Raw genomic sequence first — 24,444 nt, 5'->3', positions numbered from 1 at the left:
GTTGTCCTTAGTGTTGCAATGTATTAAAGGAATTGTTTACTTTAGACACTGTAGGTGTCTTTTTTCTTCATTAAATCCAATTTTGAGATTTTTAAGTCAAACCGTTGTAGTCATATAGTAGTCTCTCAGTCATATAACAGTATAGGGGACTTTCTCTATGAGAGGGGGGAAAAAGCACGCACAGAGAAATCCAAATTAAACCAAACCCCATTGATGGTTTTTGTGAGAAAACGAACAGTATTTATGTAGTTTTTTTACTTCTTGTACACCACCATGTCCGAATGATCTGAGGGCGCGCACGCTTCCGCTGAGTCACGTGTGTGGGCGCTCTGGCGTAGTCTGCGCAAGTCAGTCAGGCAGGTGTGTGACGGGACACTGTCGTCAATGTCCTCGTCATCCAACATTGTCTGTTGATAAATAAAAATCGTCTTCCATTGCGATGTCCTGTACCTCTAAATCTGAGATCACTTCCGGCATTTTCGGCACTTTTCGGAGCTGATCGACGCATGCGCAGACTACGCCAGAGCGCACGCGAGTGCACGCGAACGCAGTGGAAGCGTGCGCGCCCTCAGATCAATCGGACATGGCGGTGTACAAGAGGTATAAAAAAAAAAAATTATATAAATACTGTTCGTTTTCTCACACAAACCACTCGCTTCTTGTTTTAGGCCATCAATGCATCGTTACGATGGGGTTTGGTTTAATTTGGACTTCTCTGTGCGTGTTTTTTTCTCTCATAGAGAAAGTTCCCTATACCGACCATTTTATGACTGACAGACTACAACGGGTTGACTCAAAATTGGATCTAATGAAGAAAAAAAGACATCTACACATTAGATGCCCTTGGGGTAAGCTGATAAACTTCAAATTTTAGTTTCAAAGTTACCTATCCCTTCAAGTATAACTCAGACAAGATTTTCTAAACAAGGGGAAATATTTTGGCCTTATGTGAAATTCCAGATCTTGTGCATTGCTGTTGAAATGACTGGGGTATATGCTTACTAGACAACAATATATTAAAAACAATTTTTTTCCCTTTCCTTTTTCCTTCAGTACTATCTCCGTATTATCTAGTGCATTTATGCTAATCCTTTATAGATTGCATTTACGTTGAATTCGTGTTTCAAGTGTGAAATTATCAATACATATGATACTATTATTATTTTACATATAATATTAGAATCCAGTCCTTTCCAATAGCAAAAGAGTAGCTTGATTCTAGTTGAACTAATTTAAATTATAATTAGCCTGTGCAGTGTCAGATTTATTGGTTGTAGAAGAATATTAGCATTTTCTCTTTAACATCAACATTTCTTCCCACAATTGTGATTCCTGTGCAAACGCATTTCCTCTTTCCCTGTGCCATGATATAAAGTGTGTAAATGCAGCACTTTGGTTTATATCCTACTTCAAATGTGTCTTCTGTGCCTCTAATGCAGCGTAATGACAGCTTACATAACAGTTTGGATTTATTGCAGGTAAAATTAGTGTTTTTTGTGTCGAGATATATCCTTTGAAGTTGTGATTTGTTTGAACTGTCATTGCAATATATTCAAATGTGTTGGGGAGAAATACTAAATCTGTGAGGTCACGGAAACACAAAAATCAAGACGTTTGAGCTGATTTTCAATCGGTTTCTCTCATTTTATTAATGTTGCTCCATGTATACAATTACATATATCTCAGTTCTTCCATTTTATTTTTTATTTTTTATTTTACCAGGGAATTTTGGACAGGAAAGGAATGATAGAGAAAGAAAGAGAGAGAGAGAGCGTGTGTGTTAATTCAAATGAAATATCACCTGTAGCAACATTATCTCCACAGCAACCAAAAATACACAACAATAGGGCCAACCACTGACATGCAAAACACACACACAGCCTCACACATACAGATACACACAACGCTCACATTGGTCTGCCAGTATATTGAGAGATCGGTGTGTGTGAAGTGTGTCCTGTTTGGTGAGTTTTGGAGGTCTGGGCTCGCTCTCTCTGTCTCTCTGACATCATGACGTCTGCTGCTTCCAAAGTGTAGAAAGACCAGAACTCCGTTAACACACACACACACACACACACACACATGCAGAAAATGCATGCTAATACCATGCATAACTCCATACACACACTCACTTCATACTCCCGGATGCCTCCACACATTCACACTTTAAATTAACCTTCAAACATCCAATTAAAGGGATAGTTCACCTATTAATTAAAATAATAAAAATGATCTTTAACTTGTATGACTTACTTTCTTAGGTGTAACACAAAAGGAAACATTTTTAAGAATGTGCACACTGCTTTTCTATACACTAAAAGTGGATGGGGACCAAAGTCTGTCAAGCTACAAAATAGCACCATAAAAGCTTCACAAAAGTAGTCTATACGGCTTGTGTACTATATTCCAAGTCTTCTTTAAAATCTAAATCACTTTTTCCTTAAAATCTGGCTTAACAGATATAGTCCCCATTTACTTTTATGCAAGGAAATGAGCAGCTCGTTTTACTTTTGCATCCTGCAGATGACAAAAAAAGTCACACAGGTGTAGATCATCGTTTTTGGGTGAACTGTTCCTTTAAAAAACGAAAACACTAATACTGTTAACATTCAGTACTGTGCATGTGTGCATGTGTGTGTTTGATGCATTGTGCTATACACTGATTTTGTTTCCACTGATATGTGAGAAAAAGAGAGAGAGAGAGAGAGAGAGAGAGAGAGCGAGAAAGAGAGAGAAACAAATAAAGTAGGAAAGTCGGGAGATAAGCAAAGACACAATGCCAATCACTAACTAGAAAGCAGCAAACAGGAAATATGAAATGTGTATCAGGGAGGCTGGACTACTACTATTACTACTACTGTCACTCACACACACACACACACACACACACACACACACACACACACACACACACACACATATTAACTTCACCCACTGCCATCACATCACACTCAAATGGAGGGAAGTGAGATTTGGAGGGTGGCAATGAATAGATTCCATGTTTGTATTCCACCCCTCATTGAATAGAGGTAGAAAGAAAGGTGAGAAGAGATAGAGAGAGAGAGTTGGGGGCTGGTGGTTTGTATCAAAGTTCAATTGGATATTAAAGATAATATCATCATAACTGCCAGTCTTATTCACCATGATCATGTCCATCACCAACACAATGATCAAAGTCCAGCCTATTAAAATCATTATTGTTATTATTATCATTATTCATATTATAATTACTGATATCATTTAAAATGGGCGGGCTAGTTTTAATTATTTAGATTTGATCTGGTTTTTCATTTGTCATTAATCTTGCCATTCACTGTTCCTTCTGTTAATCCTGCACAGCGACTGCTTGCTCCTTGTTGGGGGCCGGGCTGGTCTCCGTGGTGATTGGCTCTGCGGGGGCGGATTCTTTTGCGGGCGGAGCCTCAGTCTTTTTAGACTCAGCGTCGGGCTTGCTCTCCGTCGCTGTGGCTACAGGAGGGGCGGGATCTTTAGCGGGCTCTTTCGCTGCTTCTTTCTCATTGGCCGGAGCCGCAGAGGGGGCAGATTTCTCTTCCGCTTTGACAGGAGGGGTATCTGGACTCTTGGCGGGTTCTGCTTTGGCAGCCTCGCTGCTCTTGGCGTCAGATGCTTTAGGAGCGCTAGCGTTCGCCGCAGGCTCCTCCTTCTTTGGAGGGGCGGTGCTTTTCTCCTCCTCCTTGGGTGCAGTGGAGTTGCTGTCGGCGGTGGGCGTGGCTTCTTTGGCAGCCGCAGCCGTGTCATTGGTTGTTTCGGTGGCGGCAGGAGCATCCTCCTTGTTTTCTTTCGGAGCTTCGCCCTCCTCCGCCGACGCTCCCTCCGTCTTTGCGTCCTTCTCTTTCGCCTTCTCGTCGTTCACATTGTATCCCTTCTTCTTTTTGCTCAGCTTCCCTCCCATTTTACCTCTGACCTGTGAAAGAGAGAAACAGGATGATCAACACAAGTTGCAAAGACAAAAATGAGTTTTTAAACTCTAAAATCACAAGAAATCTTTTGTTGTATCTAAAACAGCAGTGTAATAAAATGTTTTTAGGAAATCAACCCTAGTAAAGCCAATCTCTTCTAGAGTTACGGATCTTGACAATATCTCAAACTGTATTCAAATTTGCCAATATACATGTACCACTCTGTAAAATGAGGTTATAATATTTCATTTAATGTTTTCCAAATTATCTTGACTATTAGGAAATAATCAAGACTAAACTATATAATGCTATACCAATAGATTACAATCTTTTGGATGCCAAAGACCCCCAAATATGATAGATTTGAATAATCTCCTATCCCTAAGAATTACGAGGCATCTAAATCATGTTTTTGTACGAAGACCTACTTTAGGTCTACTTTATAGTACTGTTGGATTGAATTAGTGTAGTCTACGTTTTAGTTAGTTAGTTAGTTAGTTTCCCTAAACCTTTCTCCAGACCATCTGGCATTCCTTTGCAAGCTCCAGTTTCAAAAACCCCTGAGCTGTACTTACTATAAAATACTGTAATATTATTTTATACTGTGTCAACACCTATTTAGTTTGTTTCTGGTTTTAATTCCACAAGAATTTTAGGAGAAACATCAAAGAAATGGATTTTAAAAAGATTCCTCCATTGCTTTCTGAGCCATGAGCAAAGAGCAACCACTGAGCAATAAAATTTTCCTCTCGGATTATTTGTGGAAATTCAAGTGCAGCATGTCAAACACTACATGTCTTGCATAATCAGAATGACATACTGGGAAGAAAAATGTAATTCATGCTTTTAACAGGTACTAAAAAAAGCCCTGTCTGCAATAGTTCTGTGCAAGGTGTCATAATGAGAGAGAGCAAAAAATGGATGAATATACATTGAATGTTCTGCTCTGGGTTTATTTTAGCACAAGCGGCTCAATCCTGAAACGGAGACCTAGTAAAAGCTCAGCAGGATAAACTCAATCTCTGAGACAGCCTGTCAAGGTTCTATCATGTCAAGCATCAAAACTAGATCATTAATCAGTAATCAGACTCTAGCACTGATAGTTATCTAGATAGATGGAGGGGGGTTTAGAGGAGAGCATCTCTAAGCCATACTACCTGCAATTCAGAACCGCAGTTACCAAGGCAACCGGGTGCTCACGTGACCCATTCCGAATAGGGAGCAGTACGAAACACATTCTCTCTCTCTCTCTCTTTCTCTTTCTCTCTCTTTCTCTTTCTCTTTTTCTCTCTCTCTCTCTCTCTCTCACACTCCAATGTCCCTGTTGGCTGCTTTAGCGTTCCTGAGCTCAACAACCATCTGTGTAATGACACACTTGCACACACACATACAGTTATTCTCCAGACAGAAGGAGAGCAGGAATCATGCGAAGCCAACATGTGAGTTGTGCACTTCACACACACACACACACACACATATGACAATGGAAACATGGAAATCTTTCCTTGCAGTGCGCAAGAGAACAATAGACACTATCTGTCCCGTCTCCACTGAGTCAAGCAGACAGCAGCACGCTGTTTCAGCGTTAAACAATACGCTGCAGTGTGTGCGCGTCTGAGAGCTGTCTCATCTGTACAGGAGGCTTGAAATTCACTGACTCTGTGAAACCTGCTGATTGATAGTAAATTCAATCCCAGTGTGGCTTGTAAACTGTCTATGCAGTGTGTACAGGTAGTATTCAAAAGCCTCATTGCCAAATTGAAAATTAAAGGATGAACCGCACTTTTGGCAGTACAGAGCAATGCAAAAAGAGTTTAGCTTAAGCTGTATTGGCTAGGCTCTACCACAGAGCTCCATCACAGAGGCTAGGGCCCAGGGCAGAGCTACACCGTTGAGAATGTTTACTGGTCACTAGGGCTGCCTAATTAATAAAACACATTTGTTCAGCAATGAAATATTTTTGAACATAAATTTTTATTTAACTCTATGTAAAGCAAGTATTGAGTTAGTATTGTGCATGGACAATGACAATTCTTTTACATTTGATAAATATACACTACTGTATAAGGCATTTATCTCGTGCTTACCAAGGCTGCATTGAAATATGATTGAAAATACAGAAATAAAATAGAGCGATTTTATATTTAAAATTTATTTGTGTTAGAATATATACTCAAAAAAGTAAATTATTACTGTGATGCAATGAACATTCAACATCCATTACATGATCCTTCAGAAATCTATTTTTATTTTTATTAATCTTTTATTCTTCAAGGAATCTATATATATATATATATATATATATATATATATATATATATATATATATATATATATATAGATATATATATCTATATATAGATATAGATATATATATCTGTATTGCCATATAATTTTGTGCAGCTTTGAATTTGCTTATGTAACTCTAAAACTACAACACACACACACACACACACACACACACACACACACACACTGCTGGGCTTGAGGCAGAGGAGGGGGGTTGAGAACTGGAGCAGAAAATCTGACCCAATCACTGTGCTGTAACAGCAGAAATGCATTCTGGGAGCAAACACAAACTTAAAGTGTTTCATATTCAAATACATTAGATACAGACAAAAACATGTATATTACATATTCACATATTTTTTCCAGTTTATTGATTTTAGATGCTTCTTAGTTGAGTATTTGCATAATTTTATTGTCTTGTGTTGTGTATTGGCTGAACACCCATTGTATGCAACAAACTTGCTATGTTGCAATGTTTTGGACCCTTATATGTTTGCAGTGCACATAGGATAAAATAAACATGAATGACTAGAAAATAAGTTGATAATACATATTGTCATTAACCCTCATAAAAAATATCCTTCTGTCTCTCTTAAGCGCACTCGTATGTGACAGACACTGTTGTTTTACCTCCAGGTCAACAGAAGGCAGTGTCTAGCCACAACTCTTGAGATGTTTTGGTGAGGAATGGACTTGAGTGGAGGGAGAGGAGAATGTGACAGGTCAAAGTTTATAATATACACGCACACTAATAACTTTAGAACTGTCCTCCAAGCTCAAATACGCACATATACACACAAGCTCATAACCCTAGAGACGCGCTCAAACAAAACACACACACTAGCACATTGTTGGCCAGGGCTCAGGCCTCTACGTAAACAGCAGCTCAGGCTAATGAATAACTCCAGAACACTGAGCAGACAGAGAAACCAGAAGCTCCTGTTTCTCGTTTGATAGGTCAGGATGATGTAAAGAGTAAATATGCAGTGATGAGTCATATAATGATTATTGTGATTGTTTGTTTTATTGATTATTCTTGTTAACACAGATCAGGAGTTAAGCGCAGGTTGACAGACAGTGTGACAGAAAGAGTCACTCCAGGTAATTATTCTTTTAATTTCTAAACTTGCCACAAAAAGACCATAACTGTGTCCAGTGAACTTCCTGATTCTTCCTGATCAGTGAACATGTTTTAAATTATTATTAACTATCACTGAACCATTAACTATGGAAGTAAAACAGGAAACATGAATCGCATCTGCTAAAAGTTGTTTATTTGCATTCTTTCTGAGGGGTAGTTTCATGAATAAAGTGTAATAATCTGTAATATTCCTACTAATTATCTACTCATTCTGCTAGTTTACTACCATTCGAAAGTTTGTGGTCAGTAAAGTTTAATAATAATAACATAAATGAATGCTTTTATTTAGCAAGGACACTTCAAGACTTGAAATGAAGACATTTGCATTAGAAATTTCCAATTTAATCTAAAAACTACATTTACATCTATTCATCCAATAATCTTTGAATAAATGTCATGTCACTATTATGACTATGTCATTATTTTAGAGTTATTTTGTTGAATGTGAAGAAAGTATCAGGACCTGTGTGTGTGTGTGTGTGTGTGTGTGTGTGTGTGTGTGTGTGTGTGTGTGTGTGTGTTGCAGTCCATTTCGGTTTGTCTGAAAAACATCTACTTCAGGAACATAAACAGTAGAGCAAGTGGAGATTTTAAAGGAACACGAATGCAATAAAACAGTCTCACAAGTAGTACTAAGATAAAGTTACAGTTCAAATGAACAGACAGAGAAAGAAAAAGAGCAAAGAAGATATTTGTTCACTCAGAAATCCCTGAGTGTTTCAACAAGAGTATTTGGAAGCGCTGAGGTAGTTTACTAACTCATTTGGACAGTGTCTTGAGAACTGTGAAAACTTTGACCTGGTAAAATCCTTCATGCTACACACACACACAGCCATCTCTCAGGATGGAAATTGCTGTAATGAAAACAACGGCGAGGGAACATAAACACCACTGGCAGACAAAAACACACTCGCGCACATGAAGACCTTGAGATTCTTTCTTCAGTAGTGTACAGACATCGCATTATTCTGATGACTGTTTAGTGGCTCACTGATGGTAAAATACACTTTGACTTTGAGTATGTATATGTGTGTGTGTGTGTGTGTGTGTGTGTGTGTTTACTTAAGCCTGTCATGGCTTCTAAAAACACCTCATTGGAGCCAGTGTGAGATAGTAACACACACACACACACACACACACATGCAATCCTTCATTCCCTCAATCCTCGAGTTGCAGCCTTGTGTCTATGTGTGATTCAGGATAGTGGGAGATTTGATTGTGTCATGTCCTTCGAGTACAAACATCCATAAATCGTGTAACTGACAGATGCTTGATAAAATGAGATGTGTGCTTCCACGCCTGAACACACACATACATAGGCTAGATGTTAAACCGAGGTCCTGACTCTCTGTGGTCATTAAAAATCCCAGGATGTCTTTTGAAAAGAGTAGAGGTGTGACCCTTCATGGACAGATTTGCCCACTGGCCTGCCTCAACCATCCTCATGTCAACTAATTGGCTTCATCAATCTGTCTCCTCTCCACCAATAAGCTGGTGTGTTGCAACACAGTGGTGGTGGTTGAGGAGATCACCCTTCACAATTTAAGGTGGTTTGAAAAGCTCTATATAACTGTAACAAATTAAATGCACAACACACAAAATCAGTATACAAGCACTATAGTAAAATTCTATATTGTGTTTGATAACATGTTGCGGAAATGGAATTCTGAACATTTTTGGAATACAATTTGTAGAATAACTTCCTGCAGTAAATGTATGTATATACTTTTATGTACATATATAATTTGTATACATATAAACTTAACATAAAATTTAACATTAATATTTTTACACTTTGTGTAATCTTACAAAATGATTGGATGATGGAATTCTCCGTTCTTAATTTTAAATGTTGTAATTTTTTCATATCTTGACAATCTAATAATCTTCCATAAATAAATCAAATGATCAGTTTAATATCTTAGTCATAAATGAAGTATGCACATTTTCACTCCTTTTTAGTGACAAAAGTGTTGGTTGTGATCATAATGATACAACCAAGGGATGGTTAACATAATTTCTACACAATAAATTTAATGTGTAGTTTTAAAAATGTAAAAATTATTTCATGATTGATTTTAATATTTTAAGTTTAAATGTACGTCTTTAAGATACAGGTAAAACAATATAATCTATGCATAGAACAAATTTCTAAATAGCAAACAATGAAGGCATTATAAAATATTTCCAAGAATAAACATAAATATCCTCATAGTTGAAGAGACATTCACATATTCTTACTAGACATTTTTTATTGTTTTTTAAAAAATAACGTATTAACTCAAAATTTCATATCTGACTTCATGAAGTTAAAAAGACGTATATTATTGTTTTAAATATCTGAGATTTAGACTTAGTCTAAACACAATTCACATATCACCAGAAAAAAATACAAATCCACACAGTGTTTAATGTTTTCATTCTTGTGGGAAACTTGCTGTCCAAACAAGAGGCGACTGCATTGTTCATTAGGCCTTGATTATATAGTCGATGTCCTGAACACAACACAAGTGTTTTTTTAAATATGCCTCCACTCCTGTCTGTACTTTCACAAGGTTCTATACTGTAAAAATACAGTGATACCAGACTACATTTATCACTCTCTGACAGCTGACATGTACTATTATTTGATGTCATTTATGCATGTCTTTTGGTCAGTGTCAGATTTAGTGCCTGTTCAATGCTCTCATCCAGCACTAACGCTGTGTTTTGTGTGTATCTCTCTCCAAGAGACAGTAACAGACAGGTGGGGTCAGTGGGGGTCTGGCCTTTGATTGGCTGTTGCCGTAGGAACCATAGGAGAGCTGCCATTCTGGCTCATTCTTAGACTTCCTTCAGGTCATCGTCATGGCAACCCAGAGAGAGATTCCATGATGACACACTGAATATCAGAATCAAGGAATTTGAGCTGCTGCTTACCCATATGTAATTAACACATATTCATAGAAATAAATGCACACATGAAGTTACCCTGTGTTGATGTAAGATATTTTGAAAAATGTTTCAACATTTTTATACTTAAAATGTAAGCCGATAGGGTCCAGTGTTGAAAAAATCTTATTTAGCATGCCACAGAAAATGTTTCACACAAAGTGTTCTTTTTTGGTTGAGCTGTCCCTTTAGTTCTTTACAGTAATTGTATATTGCAAAAACAAACAAAAAAAAAACAGCAAAAGCATTGCAACAAATTTTCATTTTAATCCAACTGATTTTAAGACAGCCATCGTGTTATGTTTGGGCGTATACTTTGCACAGCATTCTTGAAGGGTTGCCATGTCCACATATTATTAAGCATCTTTGGGCTCGAATCAGGTCACTATTTTGGTATGTGGCATATTTCCAAGATAACGCTTTCGGATTTAAGGTTATTCTGGGTTTGTTCTAATTTGTATTTTTTCTATAAAGATCTGGCAACACTGATGAGTCAAGACCCTGTAGTTTCTTGCACCCCATTTAAATGCATCATTAACAACTAGTTTGGTTTCTGTACACACTGTGTAGAATTGTCACTACCTGCATTATTCAGGAGCCAATTCAGTTGTCACTTCCATAAATTGCTGAACGGTGTGTGTGTACAGAACAGGGTTAAGTCCTAAAAAGTGAAATGACAACTGATTTTAGCTGCAATAATTTTAAAAGCAGAACAATTGTTCAGAAAGCTTAAAATGCGCTTTGTTAAAATGTAAAAGTGAAGCAATACCAGGCTCAGTTCTACTGCGCCACATAAAGCCACCAATCACTTTCCACACAGTGCACACAGACCGCAAAGCATGATGGGACAGAACCTGACTAGTGACTGACACTAAAACTTATCAAGTTCTGCCAGCACAACTACTAAGGCTGCCTGAGGAAAACATCAGATAATAAAAAGAATGCTCCACTAATCTAAAGTAGTTAACAACGGTGTGACAGAATGGGTACGTAGACTTTTAAATTCTTTTTTATTTTTAAGTTGAGTGACAAGTCCAGAAATAACACTGATTTTGAACGCATCTCTAATTTGGGACCATCTCAGATGTTCTTGAGTTATCTGTCCCTTTCAATGATCTTCCTCAAACAAACACACATACACACACTTAAAGCCCTGCTTGGCTGAGCTGCCTCTGTCTCCGTCAGTGCCATCCTGTCTCACTGACTCCTTCCTGTCTCTCTCTCGCTTTCATGTCTATCCCGCTTTTCTTCTGACAAACACTGAAAACTGTGATCGCAGTCATCTAAAAATGTTCATATGAAAGCACCTGGCGCACCGAATTCAGTATTAGATTTCAGAGCATTGCCTTAGTTCATTTGTGTATATTTCCCAGATTTTCTGACCTGAAGTATGAATTGCGCGAATCCAAAACTGCTGCTTTTGAATTAAACCCCTGGCGAGCGCCAAACATATGTAAAAAAATAAATAAATAAAAATGGCATTGGCAAGTATATATGGTGAAAGCTGCTAGCTGGCCAATAACTGGCTTGTGTGTGTTTCAGAGTAAAATGCAGCACTGCGTTTATTTACTCGTGAGCAGTTCAAGAGTCCCAGAGCGGCTTTGTTCACACAGTAATGATGCTTCGCACGAACTTCATCTCTGAAAGTTTGGGTCACTCAAAACGAGAATTAGCTTGCTCTTTCGATCTCTCATATTTCAGCTCTCATATTTCAAGTCTTTTTTCTGATGAGAATAGTACCCAAATAGTACCCAAGCAGCCGAACAAGCTTGTTACGTCCAGAAATGGAAACATATTGAGCTGCAATCATAAACTGTTTTACCACCTCTAATGTTGGTAGATATTTTGTGCTTTACAAAAATATTCATATTCGTTTTTGTCATAAGATCCGGTTGCTTAAAATACGTATTTAAAGTATGCTCATCTTCCAAATTTTGTAATCAGAAACAATGATAAATCTGCTGTCAACATTATTATTATTATTACTATTATTAATAAATACTTTTTTATTTTATAAAATATGAATTATTACTAAGTTATTTCTTTGATTTAATTTCTGTAATTAAAAAATGTATTTTGTTTAATCAAAATATTAATAATTTAATACCGCATTATTGTTGTTGTTTTTGTATATTAAATGGGCAAAAAATGCCTTTTTTTTTTGTTTTTTTTTTTCTTTAGCTGATCGCATGCCTGTTTCTTTCAACAGCCCTGTAAATAAGTGCAAAAAAAATTTGAAAAGTTTAAAAATCCATTTTTTCTTAATTCTTTGGCTGAAACGCGCCGATTCAGACTGTAAAATCCGCAATCACGAAGTACCTAACAGAAAATACAGGTCTTTCTCACTCTCACTGCTTCCTCCCGAGCCTTGCTATTCTCCTCTGCTATTGCAACACACACAAAAAAAAAAAACTCCAGCTGGGCTTGAAACTGGGCGTCTCACACCGACATGAATCACCTGACTGCTCTTCTTGTTTCCGTGGGTGACCTAGTACACACAGAATCTCAAACACACGTTTAATCAAGATTATTGCTAATTCAACTCAAGAGCGCTCGGAGCCAAAGGTGCAGATCTGTAAATGCTGGCGCTCACTCATGCAGGGTTAATAATGTTTTTGGTGGCTGAGTGGCTCCTGCATGAGATGCCTTCAGGCTTTTCTGCATTATACAAATGCACTGGACAAATAAATGAGTCTTGAACTGATGTAGATATTCATCTCTCTCTCTCTCTCTCTCTCCAACTTGCATATAGAGAGATGCTTTTCCATACCATTAAAACAATTAGGTATGTCACCAATCCAGATCAATAATCAATAGCCATTATGTTTGAATTCGTTTTTACACTATAGATTTTTATTATAGTAACACCCATCCTATTTCTGTTGCTTTGCACATTTAAAATTCAACAATTTGGCAAATGGATACTTCAATTTTCAGAGCATATCAGCGCTCAGTCCTCAGTTTGGTTTGATGTTTCCAGGTTGAAACGCGTGACTCATTCAAGCAGCGGTTTATTGGTGCGTGTGAACGCGTGGATCATGAAGCCTCTCGCTCATCACACCGCCCGTTCCTTCTCTCAAACTCACCTCCGTGCCATAATATCGGCTCTCGTCCAGACGAAAAAAAAATACATTTGAGCGGAGATGTCTCGCGGTGTGATTTTAGTGTGCGGGGATATGAACTCTAGCTTCCCCCCCCCTCTCCGTCACTCGGTTCATTGTCTGCGGCATTGCCGTTAAAATGTCAAATAGATTCCTCTACGAACGGAAAAACTGACAAACACGGCCGCGGAAAGCAATATTCAAATCATAAATGCAGCTAAAAAAAGACGATTAGTAGTCGTTGTGAGAGAGATAGGAGGCAAAAGCATCAGTTGTCCATCCACACCCTACGCGCAATGCGCATGTGCTCTGCAGAGACAAAGGATCAGGCAATTACGGCGGTAGCTTGAAATAATAAATAAACTCACAAAAAATAAATGCTGTCATAAAAGTCGCATTGATATAGGGAGAAAAAAAACAAAGCCCTGTTCACTTTATATTTACACGCGACAGAGTTAATAAACTGTATATTTGGCACTGTATAGTATCGCAAATGGAAAAGAAAATGTGTATACAAACGGTGTTAATTAATTATAAGAATTTATCGTGTGTATATTATTTATAAGCTTCGGCTAATATCTGTGTGTGTGGGTGGGTGCGCGTGCGCGCACGCGTGTGCACCAGTTAGACAGCGCTGCAAAACGTGTGCCAGTTCTGACAAAAGAGCACGGTGGACATAAATCCGCGGATGTGTAAACAGTGAAAAGCAACATTTACTTTGGAAACACAACCAAAACCATCAACTATTGCCCCATACAAAACATGCCTCTGAAAACCTATAATGAACTTGTACATTTGCTCCTCAGAAAACAAAACGCTTTATTCATTACGATTTATTCTAATACTCCTTAATTCATCGTGTGAACAATTTTCACTCAGATTTGCGCACTAAAATAATAATAAACTGCGCGAAAGCTACGGCATGCACGCGCAGAACACGCCCCTCTCCACTCAGTTCATCCGCGTGAATTCCGCGGCTGATATATTGAAATCTTTATGTGCGGCTCACAAATAAGCACAGATGCATTATTACTCCATTTCCTCGCTGAATGGAGCGATTAAAGCGCACTTGATTTTGAAATTTGCCCCGGTTCACTACCGCGCGCTCCGTCTCTCCAAATGGAAGCTGCTCTTATTTCTCACAGACGCTCGAACTAGACAAATTCCTCATGCAAGTTAACCGAGGGATAGTGTTTATTTAATCTACTAAAAGAGTTGCAGACTCTTACCGTCGGCGGTGGACTTTCCTGTCACTCCTTTCTCAGGCGTCTGCTGTTTTTCCCAGTGTCTTTTTTCCCGTGCGCGTGGATTCGGCGGGGTTTATCGGGGCTGCTCGGTGTGTGTCTCGCGCTGCATTTCTCGCGCGCACTCTCGTATTCGGTTTGGGGGGGCCGGGGGCGCGCGACGCGCTGCGAGCCACTGAGGACGAGACACGGCAGCGCGCCGCACCGCGATCAAGTCGCGCAGGGAAAAAAAAAAGTGTTATGACTTTATAGCTACTCTTTATTAACAGAAATTTACATAAACTTAAACTTGCTGTTTAAATGAGTTATTTATAAATTCGTTAGTGTTATTAGTAGTGAACCTTTTTGTCTGGTATCTAGTTGTATTTCTTGTCAACGTGTAAAGTATTAAAAATGTTTAATTTTTAAACTGATACCAGCTAACATAGAGATATAATCATGCTCCTACGAATTGGAGAGTAAAACGTAATATAAATATAAATAGCTTGTTAAATTTTGTCTTTGCGCGCCATCTGGCGACATTATATTAAAATGTAGCGTGCAAAGAGGTGAGTACAGGGTGTAAAAATACTAAAAGTATATTCTAATAAAAAACAAAATCTGTCTATAAATTAAACTTAATTGCAAGCAGCAATAGAAAATAGTAAGTAATGTTGTTTTGCTCAAAAACTAATCAACCATTGCCCATAAAATTACTAGAAATACAGTCTGTGCATAATTATTATGCAAGTTGATATTCTGATCATATTTTTTAGTTTAGTCTCTAGTGACAATACCATTTTACAGAATACAGACTTGGTTAGAAGACACAAATACTTTTTATTGGCTTTATACACAAATAAGTTGAGAGTGACTTATGAAGGATTCTTTTCTACCACTGTTTAAAGAATGTATCTCCTACAATCTGCAGAACGATTTACAGAACAAGACTGATGGTCTTTCTTTCATGAAAAGAATAGCATTGCAAATCATCCGTTATTAGAGTTTTAAATACATTGAGTGAATGTGGTTTAGATTACCAAAATGCTCAACACAAGTTAACAAGTTTATTACATGCATACAGTGGTTCATTGAACATTAGCTGCTAGAACTTCATAAACACTTTCTAAATATACATTCCCTAAATATATTTTATTATTTTGTGTCAGCACTAAATAATGGGCAAAAATCACATTACATTCTTGAGCTTTGTTAGGTAACTAAAATCTAGTAATAATGCCAGGTATATAACAAATAATGCGCATATCTTCAACTGAATACTAATCATTACAATTGTGTTGCTATGTTCAGAGTAAACAATCCAAAACTAAAACATGACAATAATATTTTGAAAACATATCTCATATATCACAATTTATGTACCATCTATATTTTTAGGTCAGAAAGTGTCACAGTTGAACAAATACCACATGCATCCTTATCATTATCATCATCATCATCATCATCATCATCATAATATAAACCAGCCCAAAACCCAGGATAGAGAGGCTGAGTGAATGTGGTGTGGACTCTGTGAATGAGGGTCATTGTGTCAGAGACGCTGTAGAAGGACAGAGTTCCTGCACCGTGATCCACATACACTCCTATTCTACAGGAGCTGGAGACTACAGGGAGTTTAGTCCTTTCATTATTGTGCTGGAACGAGCAGCTGGAGTCAGAGCAGAACAAACTCCAGGACTGATCATTATGTCCAAACTCACACTCCTTTTCCCAACCCTTCCTGCCGATGCTCTTATATGACACTGATACACCCACCTCACCACTCCACTCCACCTCCCAGTAACAGGGTCCAAACACACTGTCTTCACACAACACCTGCTCCCAATAGTCAAATCTGTCTGGATGAACAGAATACAGCTGGTCTGTACTAGTGTATTTAATCACTCTGTTCTCTTCAGATAGTAGCAGGTTTTTATTCGCTGTATTTGGGTCCAAAGTGAGCTGACGGAAATCTGATGGAGATCAAACACATAATATGCATCTATCAAGTAATAAATCAGCAAAACACAACAAACTATACTAAGGTTTTTACATATGTATGGAAAGAACTAGTTATGTTAGACATACTGTCTTAGGGGGAAAAAACAACATATTTTATAGTTGGCTAAAAATGTATAATTAAAAAGTCAATTTATATTTTGTATTAGTTTTTCAGCTCTGTTAAAATGTGTTAGAGGTCTTTTAACAGCTCCAACACAGCTAAAAATGCTTAATGTAATAAAGGGGTCATATGATGTGATTTGAAGTTTGCCTGGCTGCAGCCTTCAGATCGGGGTGGGACTGCACCTGGGGCGGGGCTGCATGTGTCGCCCCGCCCCATACCAACTCTGATTGGTGCGATCGTCTATCATAGGCATATGTTGTTTAAAAAGCTAAAAATGCTGTACAGTTTTACAAAGCCTTACTTATGATGCACTGAAGAAGAATAATGCACTGTCCTTGAAATTATTGTTTTGCTAAATTAAGGTGGTCTTTAGGCTAACTCATGAACAAAACACTAGGTGCGTTTAAAAAAATGTATTGTATCAAGTGTTGTGTTAATTTATAAAGCTTGGCAAGACAGTTTTAGTTGCATGTTATTATTAGTCGTGCAGTTGATAAATGACACAGCATTAGGTTAATTAGGTTATGATATTTAAATTTTCTTCATTATATTGCAAAGCAGAGACTTTTGCCTCACCTTTGTTACGGGAAAACACGATGCTACACTTTATTTTAAAGTAAAGATATCGAGAACATTTTATTTCTACCGGATAATTCTTTGGTAATTCTGTAATAAAAAGTCCTAATTTTGGAAGAACTTACTTGGAATTTGTTGCAACTTTCACGTTATGCTCTTATTTCAGTGCAATTAATATTATGTTTATTTCAGGAAGCTTACCTAACTTTTATACAGGATTATACAGTTTAGAGATCATGGCGCACACTTTTAGACACTTTTTTTGTGGCACAAATTTCAGTCGATTGGAAACCATCACATTCATAGCTCAAAAACCTCACAGCCACCCAAGGTCAAATATTACGATAAAGTAATTTAATTTATATCTTCTCCAATACCCTTTTTGTGACCAAATCTAATGCACTAATTCTTTTCAGTCTGGTTCACAAATGGACCACTGAATGATTTGTGAATTTGACTGTTTCAGAAGATTAAACTTGCAGAAGCTAAAAACTCATGTCATGATTCAGGAGAGCAGACGTAGTGAGCCAAGTTAACCAGGATCTGAGTATATGATATTTTCAGATCAAACATGCTCGTAATTATTCAGAATAACAATCAGACGAAGCTCTAATCTGTCTGATCTCTTGAACTGGAGAGGACTGGTGAAAGTGCACAGCTTTAACAGCTGATGCGATTCGGTTATGAATCCATGCACTACTATTTTACACCAACTCTGAGAATTTTCTATCTTTCTATGCCTTTGAAAGATGACTTAGCCAATCAGAGCAAACATGGCATTTTTAGCAACATCATATGACTTCTTTATTTGATTAATATTTTAAAGAATAATTTCAACTACCAATATGTGTTGTACTTAATAAAAACTAAAGTCTGTCTCTTGTGTACATGTGTGATTATAGAGACTTACGCTGGAGGAAGTCCTCGTGGGTCTCGGGATCAAATGTCATGATCTTAATGTTTCTTACTATTTAAAACAGCAGACATTTATATTGTCAATATTGTACAATAATATTATATTGAAGTTAAATTTAAATTATATCTAAAATACATTCATGTTAATATCCCATATCTGTTCTGACATCATATGACACATGTTAGGAAATATTAAGCTTACCTTTAACAGATAACATTTCTATCTCCTCTCTGCAGAAATGCTCCAGTTTTTTTGTCAAATGAGACACAGATTTACAAACATCATCAAAAGAGAGACGAGAACTGACAGTGATGCTGGGATAGTCTGTAGATCCAGGAGGAACAGAGACAGACTGGAAACTCTACACAGACAAAAAACACAAGAGAAACAAAATCTCTGTATAACACACTCTTCCCTTCCTAAAGACCACTCTCCTGTTCATCAGATCTCTGTTACCTGGAGGAAATGGATGTGATTGTCTGTGTGTGAAAGCTGCTCCAGCTCAGTGTCTCTCCTCCTCAGATCTTCAATCTCCTGCTCCAGACGCTTCAGTTGTTCTTCAGCATGACTTACAAGAACCTTCTCCTGATCTCTGATCATCTGTGTCACCTCAGATCGACTTCTCTCAATGGAGAGGATCAGCTCAGTAAAGATCCTCTCACTGTCCTCCACTGCTGTCTGTGCAGAGCGCTGTTAGGACACACAGAGAGAAGCATCAGAATCAGTTCATTCACTCAGCTCTTACTGCTGCCTCACACAAACTGTTCTCCACAGTGATCTTCAGTGGACTGAAAGAGCTCCAGCACTGACTCCTCACTGACTGACTGGAGGAGAGTCCTAACTGAGTCTCAGACAGCTCTTCAGCAGCTAGCAGTTGACAGACACAAATGGATGTTATTATAAAATGTTATTTAGCACAGTTAATTTAAATGCATTTATTTTAATTTAAAAGACAATTTAACACATAAATAATAAGCATCATTGCAAGTAACCAATAAAATCAGCGAATGATTCAATTAATATTGTATAGCTAATATTTGGAGTAAACATAGCCTAAGAGTATATTTCAAAATTAAAAACATGATAATATTGTGAAAATATATCTCACTATATTATTTGTAGAAAGTCTGTACAATCTATATTGTTAGATCGCAGACTGTCGCTTTTGAAAGTGAAAAACATTAGTACTGTCAAAAATTTGTTAGTCCAAAACATAGGATAGAGAGGCTGAGTGAATGTGGTGTGGACTCTGTGAATGAGGGTCATTGTGTCAGAAACGCTGTAGAAGGACACCCAACCACTCCACTCCACCTCCCAGTAACAGCGTCCACACACACTCTCTTCACACAACACCTGAGGAAGACAATCAAATCTGTCTGGAAGATCAGGATACGGCTGTTCTTCTCGAGTGTATTTAATCACTCTGTTCTCTTCAGATGGTAACAGATTTTTATTCACTGTATTTGGATCCAAAGTGAGCTGATGGGAATCTGATGAAGAAAATATACACAATATGCATCTATCAAGTAATAGATGATTTTCAAATGTAAAAAATAAATATTATTACATTTAGTTCAAAACTTTTGCTCCACTGTTGTGGTGTGTCTGTGTTTGGAGTCAACCAACCAACCACATTAGTTCAAATATTGAATTCACATTTTATGTTTATTTCCCTTTTTTTTGCAGGTCTGTTGCAAAATGTACAGTTGAGTAAAAAAATCAGTTATAAGTAACACGTTTCTGCCAAAACAAGACCAAATAGTAAGTGATTAAAAGAAGTGACCAGACCAGGACATTGAACTAACTCAGTAAGTTTGAGTTACTGTTGCTCAAAACTCACCTTGTGAGACTCTATAGCCTTTCTCAGGCCCTCAAGCTCCTTTTGTCTCTCCTGCATTCTCTGCTGAAATTGTATTTGCATCTCACTCAACTGTATCTGTAGGATTAACAAATAATCATATATCTGAATCATACTGCATGTTTAAAAACAAGTAGGCATAAATACTAATAACTAATAATTTAGGATATGGTATAATTCATACCTGTTTCTCAGTCCTCTCTGCTGCAGCTGATACGGTGTCATGGTTTTTGTGTTCATCTACCATACACATATAACATATACAGGACTGATCAGTACGACAGAAAATCTCCAGCAGTTTATCATGTTGAGGGCAGATCATCTCTTGCAGTCGTCCAGTGGCGTCCATTAAATTGTGGTTTTTACTTTTAAAAAAGCTTTCATGTTGTTCAAGATGATTTTGACAGTAAGAGTTTAGACACACCAGACAGGACTTGACAGCTTTGTTTTTGTCCTCAGTACAGACGTCACACTCCACATCTCCAGGTTCTGCATTATTTTGATCAGGACGAGCAGCTTGTAGCTTTGTCTTCTTGAGTTTCTCCACCACTTCAGCCAGCATGGTGTTTTTACCTAAAACAGGTCTCGGATTGAAGGTCTGTCTGCACTGAGGGCAGCTGCAGACTGTCTTCTGATCATCCTGATCCCAGCAGCCTGTAATACAGCTCATACAGTAACTGTGTCCACAGGGGATGGTCACTGGATCGTTCAGTAAATCCAGACAGATTGAACAGCTGAACTGATCCTGAGCTAAAGACACGCTGGATTCTGCCATTGTACTCCACGCACTCACAGGTGAAGATACATTCACAACACTGACAGCAGTTTAGTTTCGATTTCTCTGAACTGAAACATTTCCTGGTTCTTAAACGCGTGCGCGTGCAAATGTGGCAATCATGTAACTAGCGCGACCACTAGATGGCAGTCTTATACAGAAAGAGACACTACTTGATACATGGACATATTTTTATGTAGTTTATTAAAAATCTGTTGTTTATTTATTGTAATGCTCATTCATCTGTTTTCCCATAGCATTATCAAGTAGCCTTTTACGTTCTTCTTTCTGAATGAACGACCCTTTAAATGCGATTTACATTTATGCATTTGGCAGAAACTTTGGCTCAAACTGGCTTGCAGTGCATTGTTGGTAGCCTATACATTTTATCAGTTTCAAAAATTGCTGAAACCAAGAAAATAGGATTATGACAGACACAAATGGATGCACTGTTATTTAACACAGTTTGTTTAAATACATTTATTTCAATTTAAAGACAATTTCATACATAATTAAGTGATGTACCCCTCTTCTCGGGCAGGGGGAGGGCCACGGGCTCAGAGGTCTTGTCGAGCTCTGAGCCCTCTCTATGGACAGCATGCCAAATTCGCATAACCTTTCTTAGTTTAATTATATGCAAGCTTAAACTCGTGAATGAGCATCATTGCCAGTGATCAATAAAATCAGTAAATGATTCAATTAATACTGTATAGCTAATATTTGGAGTAAAGATAGCCTAAAAATACATTTCAAAATTAAAAACATGATAATATCTTGAGAATATGTCTCACTATATTATTTGTAGAAAGTCTGTACAATCTATATTGTTAGATCGCAGAGTGTCGCTCTTGAAAGAAAAAACGTTAGTCCTGTCAAAAATTTGTTAGTCCAAAACCCAGCATAGAGAGGCTGAGTGAATGTGGTGTGGACTCTGTGAATGAGGGTCATTGTGTCAGAGACGCTGTAGAAGGACAGAGTTCCTGCACCGTGATCCACATACACTCCTATTCTACAGGAGCTGGAGACTCTAGAGAGTTTAGTTTGTTTGTTACCGTGCCAGAACGAGCAGCTGGAGTCAGAGCAGTACAAACTCCAGGACTGATCATTACACCCAAACTCACACTCCTTTACCCAACCCTTCCTGCCGATGCTCTTATATGACACTGATACACCCACCCAACCACTCCACTCCACCTCCCAGTAACAGCGTCCACACACACTCTCTCTACACAACACCTGAGGAAGACAATCAAATCTGTCTGGAAGATCAGGATACGGTTGTTCTTCTCGAGTGTATTTAATCACTCTGTTCTCTTCAGATGGTAACAGGTTTTTATTCACTGTATTTGGATCCAAAGTGAGCTGATGGGAATCTGATGAAGAAAATATACACAATATGCATCTATCAAGTAACAAATGACTTTCAGTCATTAAAACACAACATAACTTATTCTTTCAGACATAAAAATAAAAACTGAGAAGTTCATACAAAATTCATACCAAAACAGGACCTAGCAGTGAGTGAATATTAAATGTTTCTCATATAAATACAAGACTGTTTCTCTATGTACATGTATGATTATAGAAACTTACACTGGAGGAAGTCCTCACGGGTCTCAGGTTCAGAGCTAGGAATGATGTTGACGTTTCTCACTGGAAACCAACAGACGCTTTATAGTAAATATAGTAAAATACAATTATTTGTAATTATGAAACATCTATTATTTCTGTGTGCATTCTGTCTACATGATATCTTATGTCAGGAAATGTAAAGCTCACCTCTACAAGATAACATTTCTTTCTCCTCTTTGCAGAAATGCTCCAGTTTCTCTCTCAGATTAAGCACACATTTTTTAACATCATCAAAAGAGAGAAGAGAACTGACAGTGAAGCTGGGACAATCTGTAGATCCAGGAGGAATAGTAAGAGACTGGAAACTCTACACAGAAACAAAGACACAAGAGAAATACCAGCTAAAGACACACAATATCTGTATAACAAACTCTTCCTTTCATAAAGCCCACTGTCATGTTCATCAAATCTCTGTTACCTGGAGAAAATGGATAAGGTTGTCTGTGTATGAAAGCTGCTCCAGCTCAAAGTCTCTCCTCCTCAGATCTTCAATCTCCTGCTCCAGACGCTTCATTTGTCCTTCAGCTTGACTCACTGCAGCCTTCTCCTGATCTCTGATCAACTGTTTCACCTCAGATCGACTTCTCTCAATGGAGAGGATCAGCTCAGTAAAGATCCTCTCACTGTCCTCCACTGCTGTCTGTGCAGAGCGCTGTTAGGACACACAGAGAGAAGCATCAGAATCAGTTCATTCACTCAGCTCTTACTGCTGCCTCACACAAACTGTTCTCCACAGTGATCTTCAGTGGACTGAAAAAGAGACTCCTCACTGACTGACTGGAGGAGAGTCCTAACTGAGTCTCAGACAGCTCTTCAGCAGTTGTTCTTCTGCTCAAAACTCACCTTGTAAGACTCTACAGCCTTTCTCAGCTCCTCAAGCTCCTTCTGTCTTTCCTGAATTCTCTGCTGGTTTGTTCTCTGGGTCTCTTCCAGATGTCTCTGTATAGTAAAATCAACATGCAATTAATTATTCCTTGTAGAGAATGTCACAAAGGACAGTTTAAAAAAAATAAGTGGAGAAACTATTTTTTCCTTTGTCCATATTAAGAACTAGACATTTATTATTCAGCATAACTGAGTAGGCTGATCCAAGTAGGCATAAATAACTCTAATTTAGGATATGGTATAATTTGTACCTGTTTCTCAGTCCTCTCTGCTGCAGCTGATACAGTGTCATGGTTTTTGTGTTCATCTACCATACACATATAACATATACAGGACTGATCAGTACGACAGAAAATCTCCAGCAGTTTATCATGTTGAGGGCAGATCATCTCTTGCAGTCGTCCAGTGGCTTCAGTCATTTTGTGTCGCTTTCCTGAGTGAAATTCTTCATGCCATTTAAAATGTGCCTGACAATAAGATTCCAGACACACCAGACAGGACTTGATGGCTTTGCTTTTGTCCTCAGTACAGACGTCACACTCCACATCTCCAGATTGAGCATAACTTTGATCAAGACAAGCAGCTTCTAGCTTTGTCTTTTTGATTTTCTCCACCACTTCAGCCAGCATGGTGTTTTTACCTAAAACAGGTGTTGGAGTGAAGGTCTTTCTGCACTGAGGGCAGCTGTAGATTGTCTTCTGATCCCAGTAGTCTATAATACAGCGCATACAGTAACTGTGTCCACAGGTGAGGGCCACTGCATCTTTCAGTACATTCAGACAAACTGAACACCTAAACTCATGCTGAGCCCCTAAAAAGCTGGCTTCTGCCATTTTACTTACAGATACATCTAGAAGCTCAAAAACTGTCTAGAAATAGAAATTCTAGACCATAGAAATAAAAGGAATAAAAAAACAAATAAAAGCATAACTTAAGTGTGTTAAGGATCACTTCAAGACTGAGCAGGAGCCCAAAAGATGGCAATAAAACCTACTAAACCTAGGAGTGGTTAGGCTAAAGTACATAAAGATATTTTTAAATGACCTTTGCTCCCTCACATTATTGCAAACAC

The 24,444-nt window shown here is 38.0% G+C and overlaps 3 protein-coding genes and 1 long non-coding RNA gene across 4 annotated transcripts; 1 reads left to right on the top strand and 3 right to left on the bottom strand.

The window, feature by feature from the left end:
- The first annotated feature begins 494 nt into the window (after positions 1–494).
- On the top strand, positions 495–7,707 carry LOC122357912. The gene is made up of 3 exons (XR_006252549.1): positions 495–600; positions 741–848; positions 6,846–7,707. It is a non-coding gene; the product is annotated as an uncharacterized LOC122357912 (long non-coding RNA).
- On the bottom strand, positions 1,621–14,765 carry basp1 (brain abundant, membrane attached signal protein 1). Its single transcript, XM_043257567.1, has 2 exons — positions 14,612–14,765; positions 1,621–3,925 (listed from the first exon to the last, which is right to left on the bottom strand). Exon 2 carries the CDS (start codon positions 3,911–3,913, stop codon positions 3,326–3,328), a length of 588 nt encoding a protein of 195 aa, XP_043113502.1. The 5' UTR covers positions 3,914–3,925; positions 14,612–14,765; the 3' UTR covers positions 1,621–3,325.
- Positions 14,766–15,425: 660 nt separating this feature from the next.
- Positions 15,426–20,943, bottom strand: LOC122357864 (tripartite motif-containing protein 16-like). The gene is made up of 6 exons (XM_043257497.1): positions 20,265–20,943; positions 20,063–20,158; positions 18,679–18,912; positions 18,424–18,583; positions 18,217–18,273; positions 15,426–16,578 (listed from the first exon to the last, which is right to left on the bottom strand). Exons 1-6 carry the CDS (start codon positions 20,853–20,855, stop codon positions 15,992–15,994), a joined length of 1,725 nt encoding a protein of 574 aa, XP_043113432.1. The 5' UTR covers positions 20,856–20,943; the 3' UTR covers positions 15,426–15,991.
- A 1,505-nt stretch (positions 20,944–22,448) lies between these two features.
- LOC122357891 (tripartite motif-containing protein 29-like) lies at positions 22,449–24,435 on the bottom strand. The gene is made up of 5 exons (XM_043257543.1): positions 23,624–24,435; positions 23,331–23,426; positions 22,906–23,139; positions 22,635–22,794; positions 22,449–22,525 (listed from the first exon to the last, which is right to left on the bottom strand). Exons 1-5 carry the CDS (start codon positions 24,203–24,205, stop codon positions 22,506–22,508), a joined length of 1,092 nt encoding a protein of 363 aa, XP_043113478.1. The 5' UTR covers positions 24,206–24,435; the 3' UTR covers positions 22,449–22,505.
- Between the last annotated feature and the right edge of the window lie 9 nt (positions 24,436–24,444).

Source organism: Puntigrus tetrazona, chromosome 2 (genome assembly GCF_018831695.1).
Source record: "Puntigrus tetrazona isolate hp1 chromosome 2, ASM1883169v1, whole genome shotgun sequence".
Classification (NCBI taxonomy): domain Eukaryota; kingdom Metazoa; phylum Chordata; class Actinopteri; order Cypriniformes; family Cyprinidae; genus Puntigrus; species Puntigrus tetrazona.
This window is presented reverse-complemented; position numbering and strand designations above follow the sequence as displayed.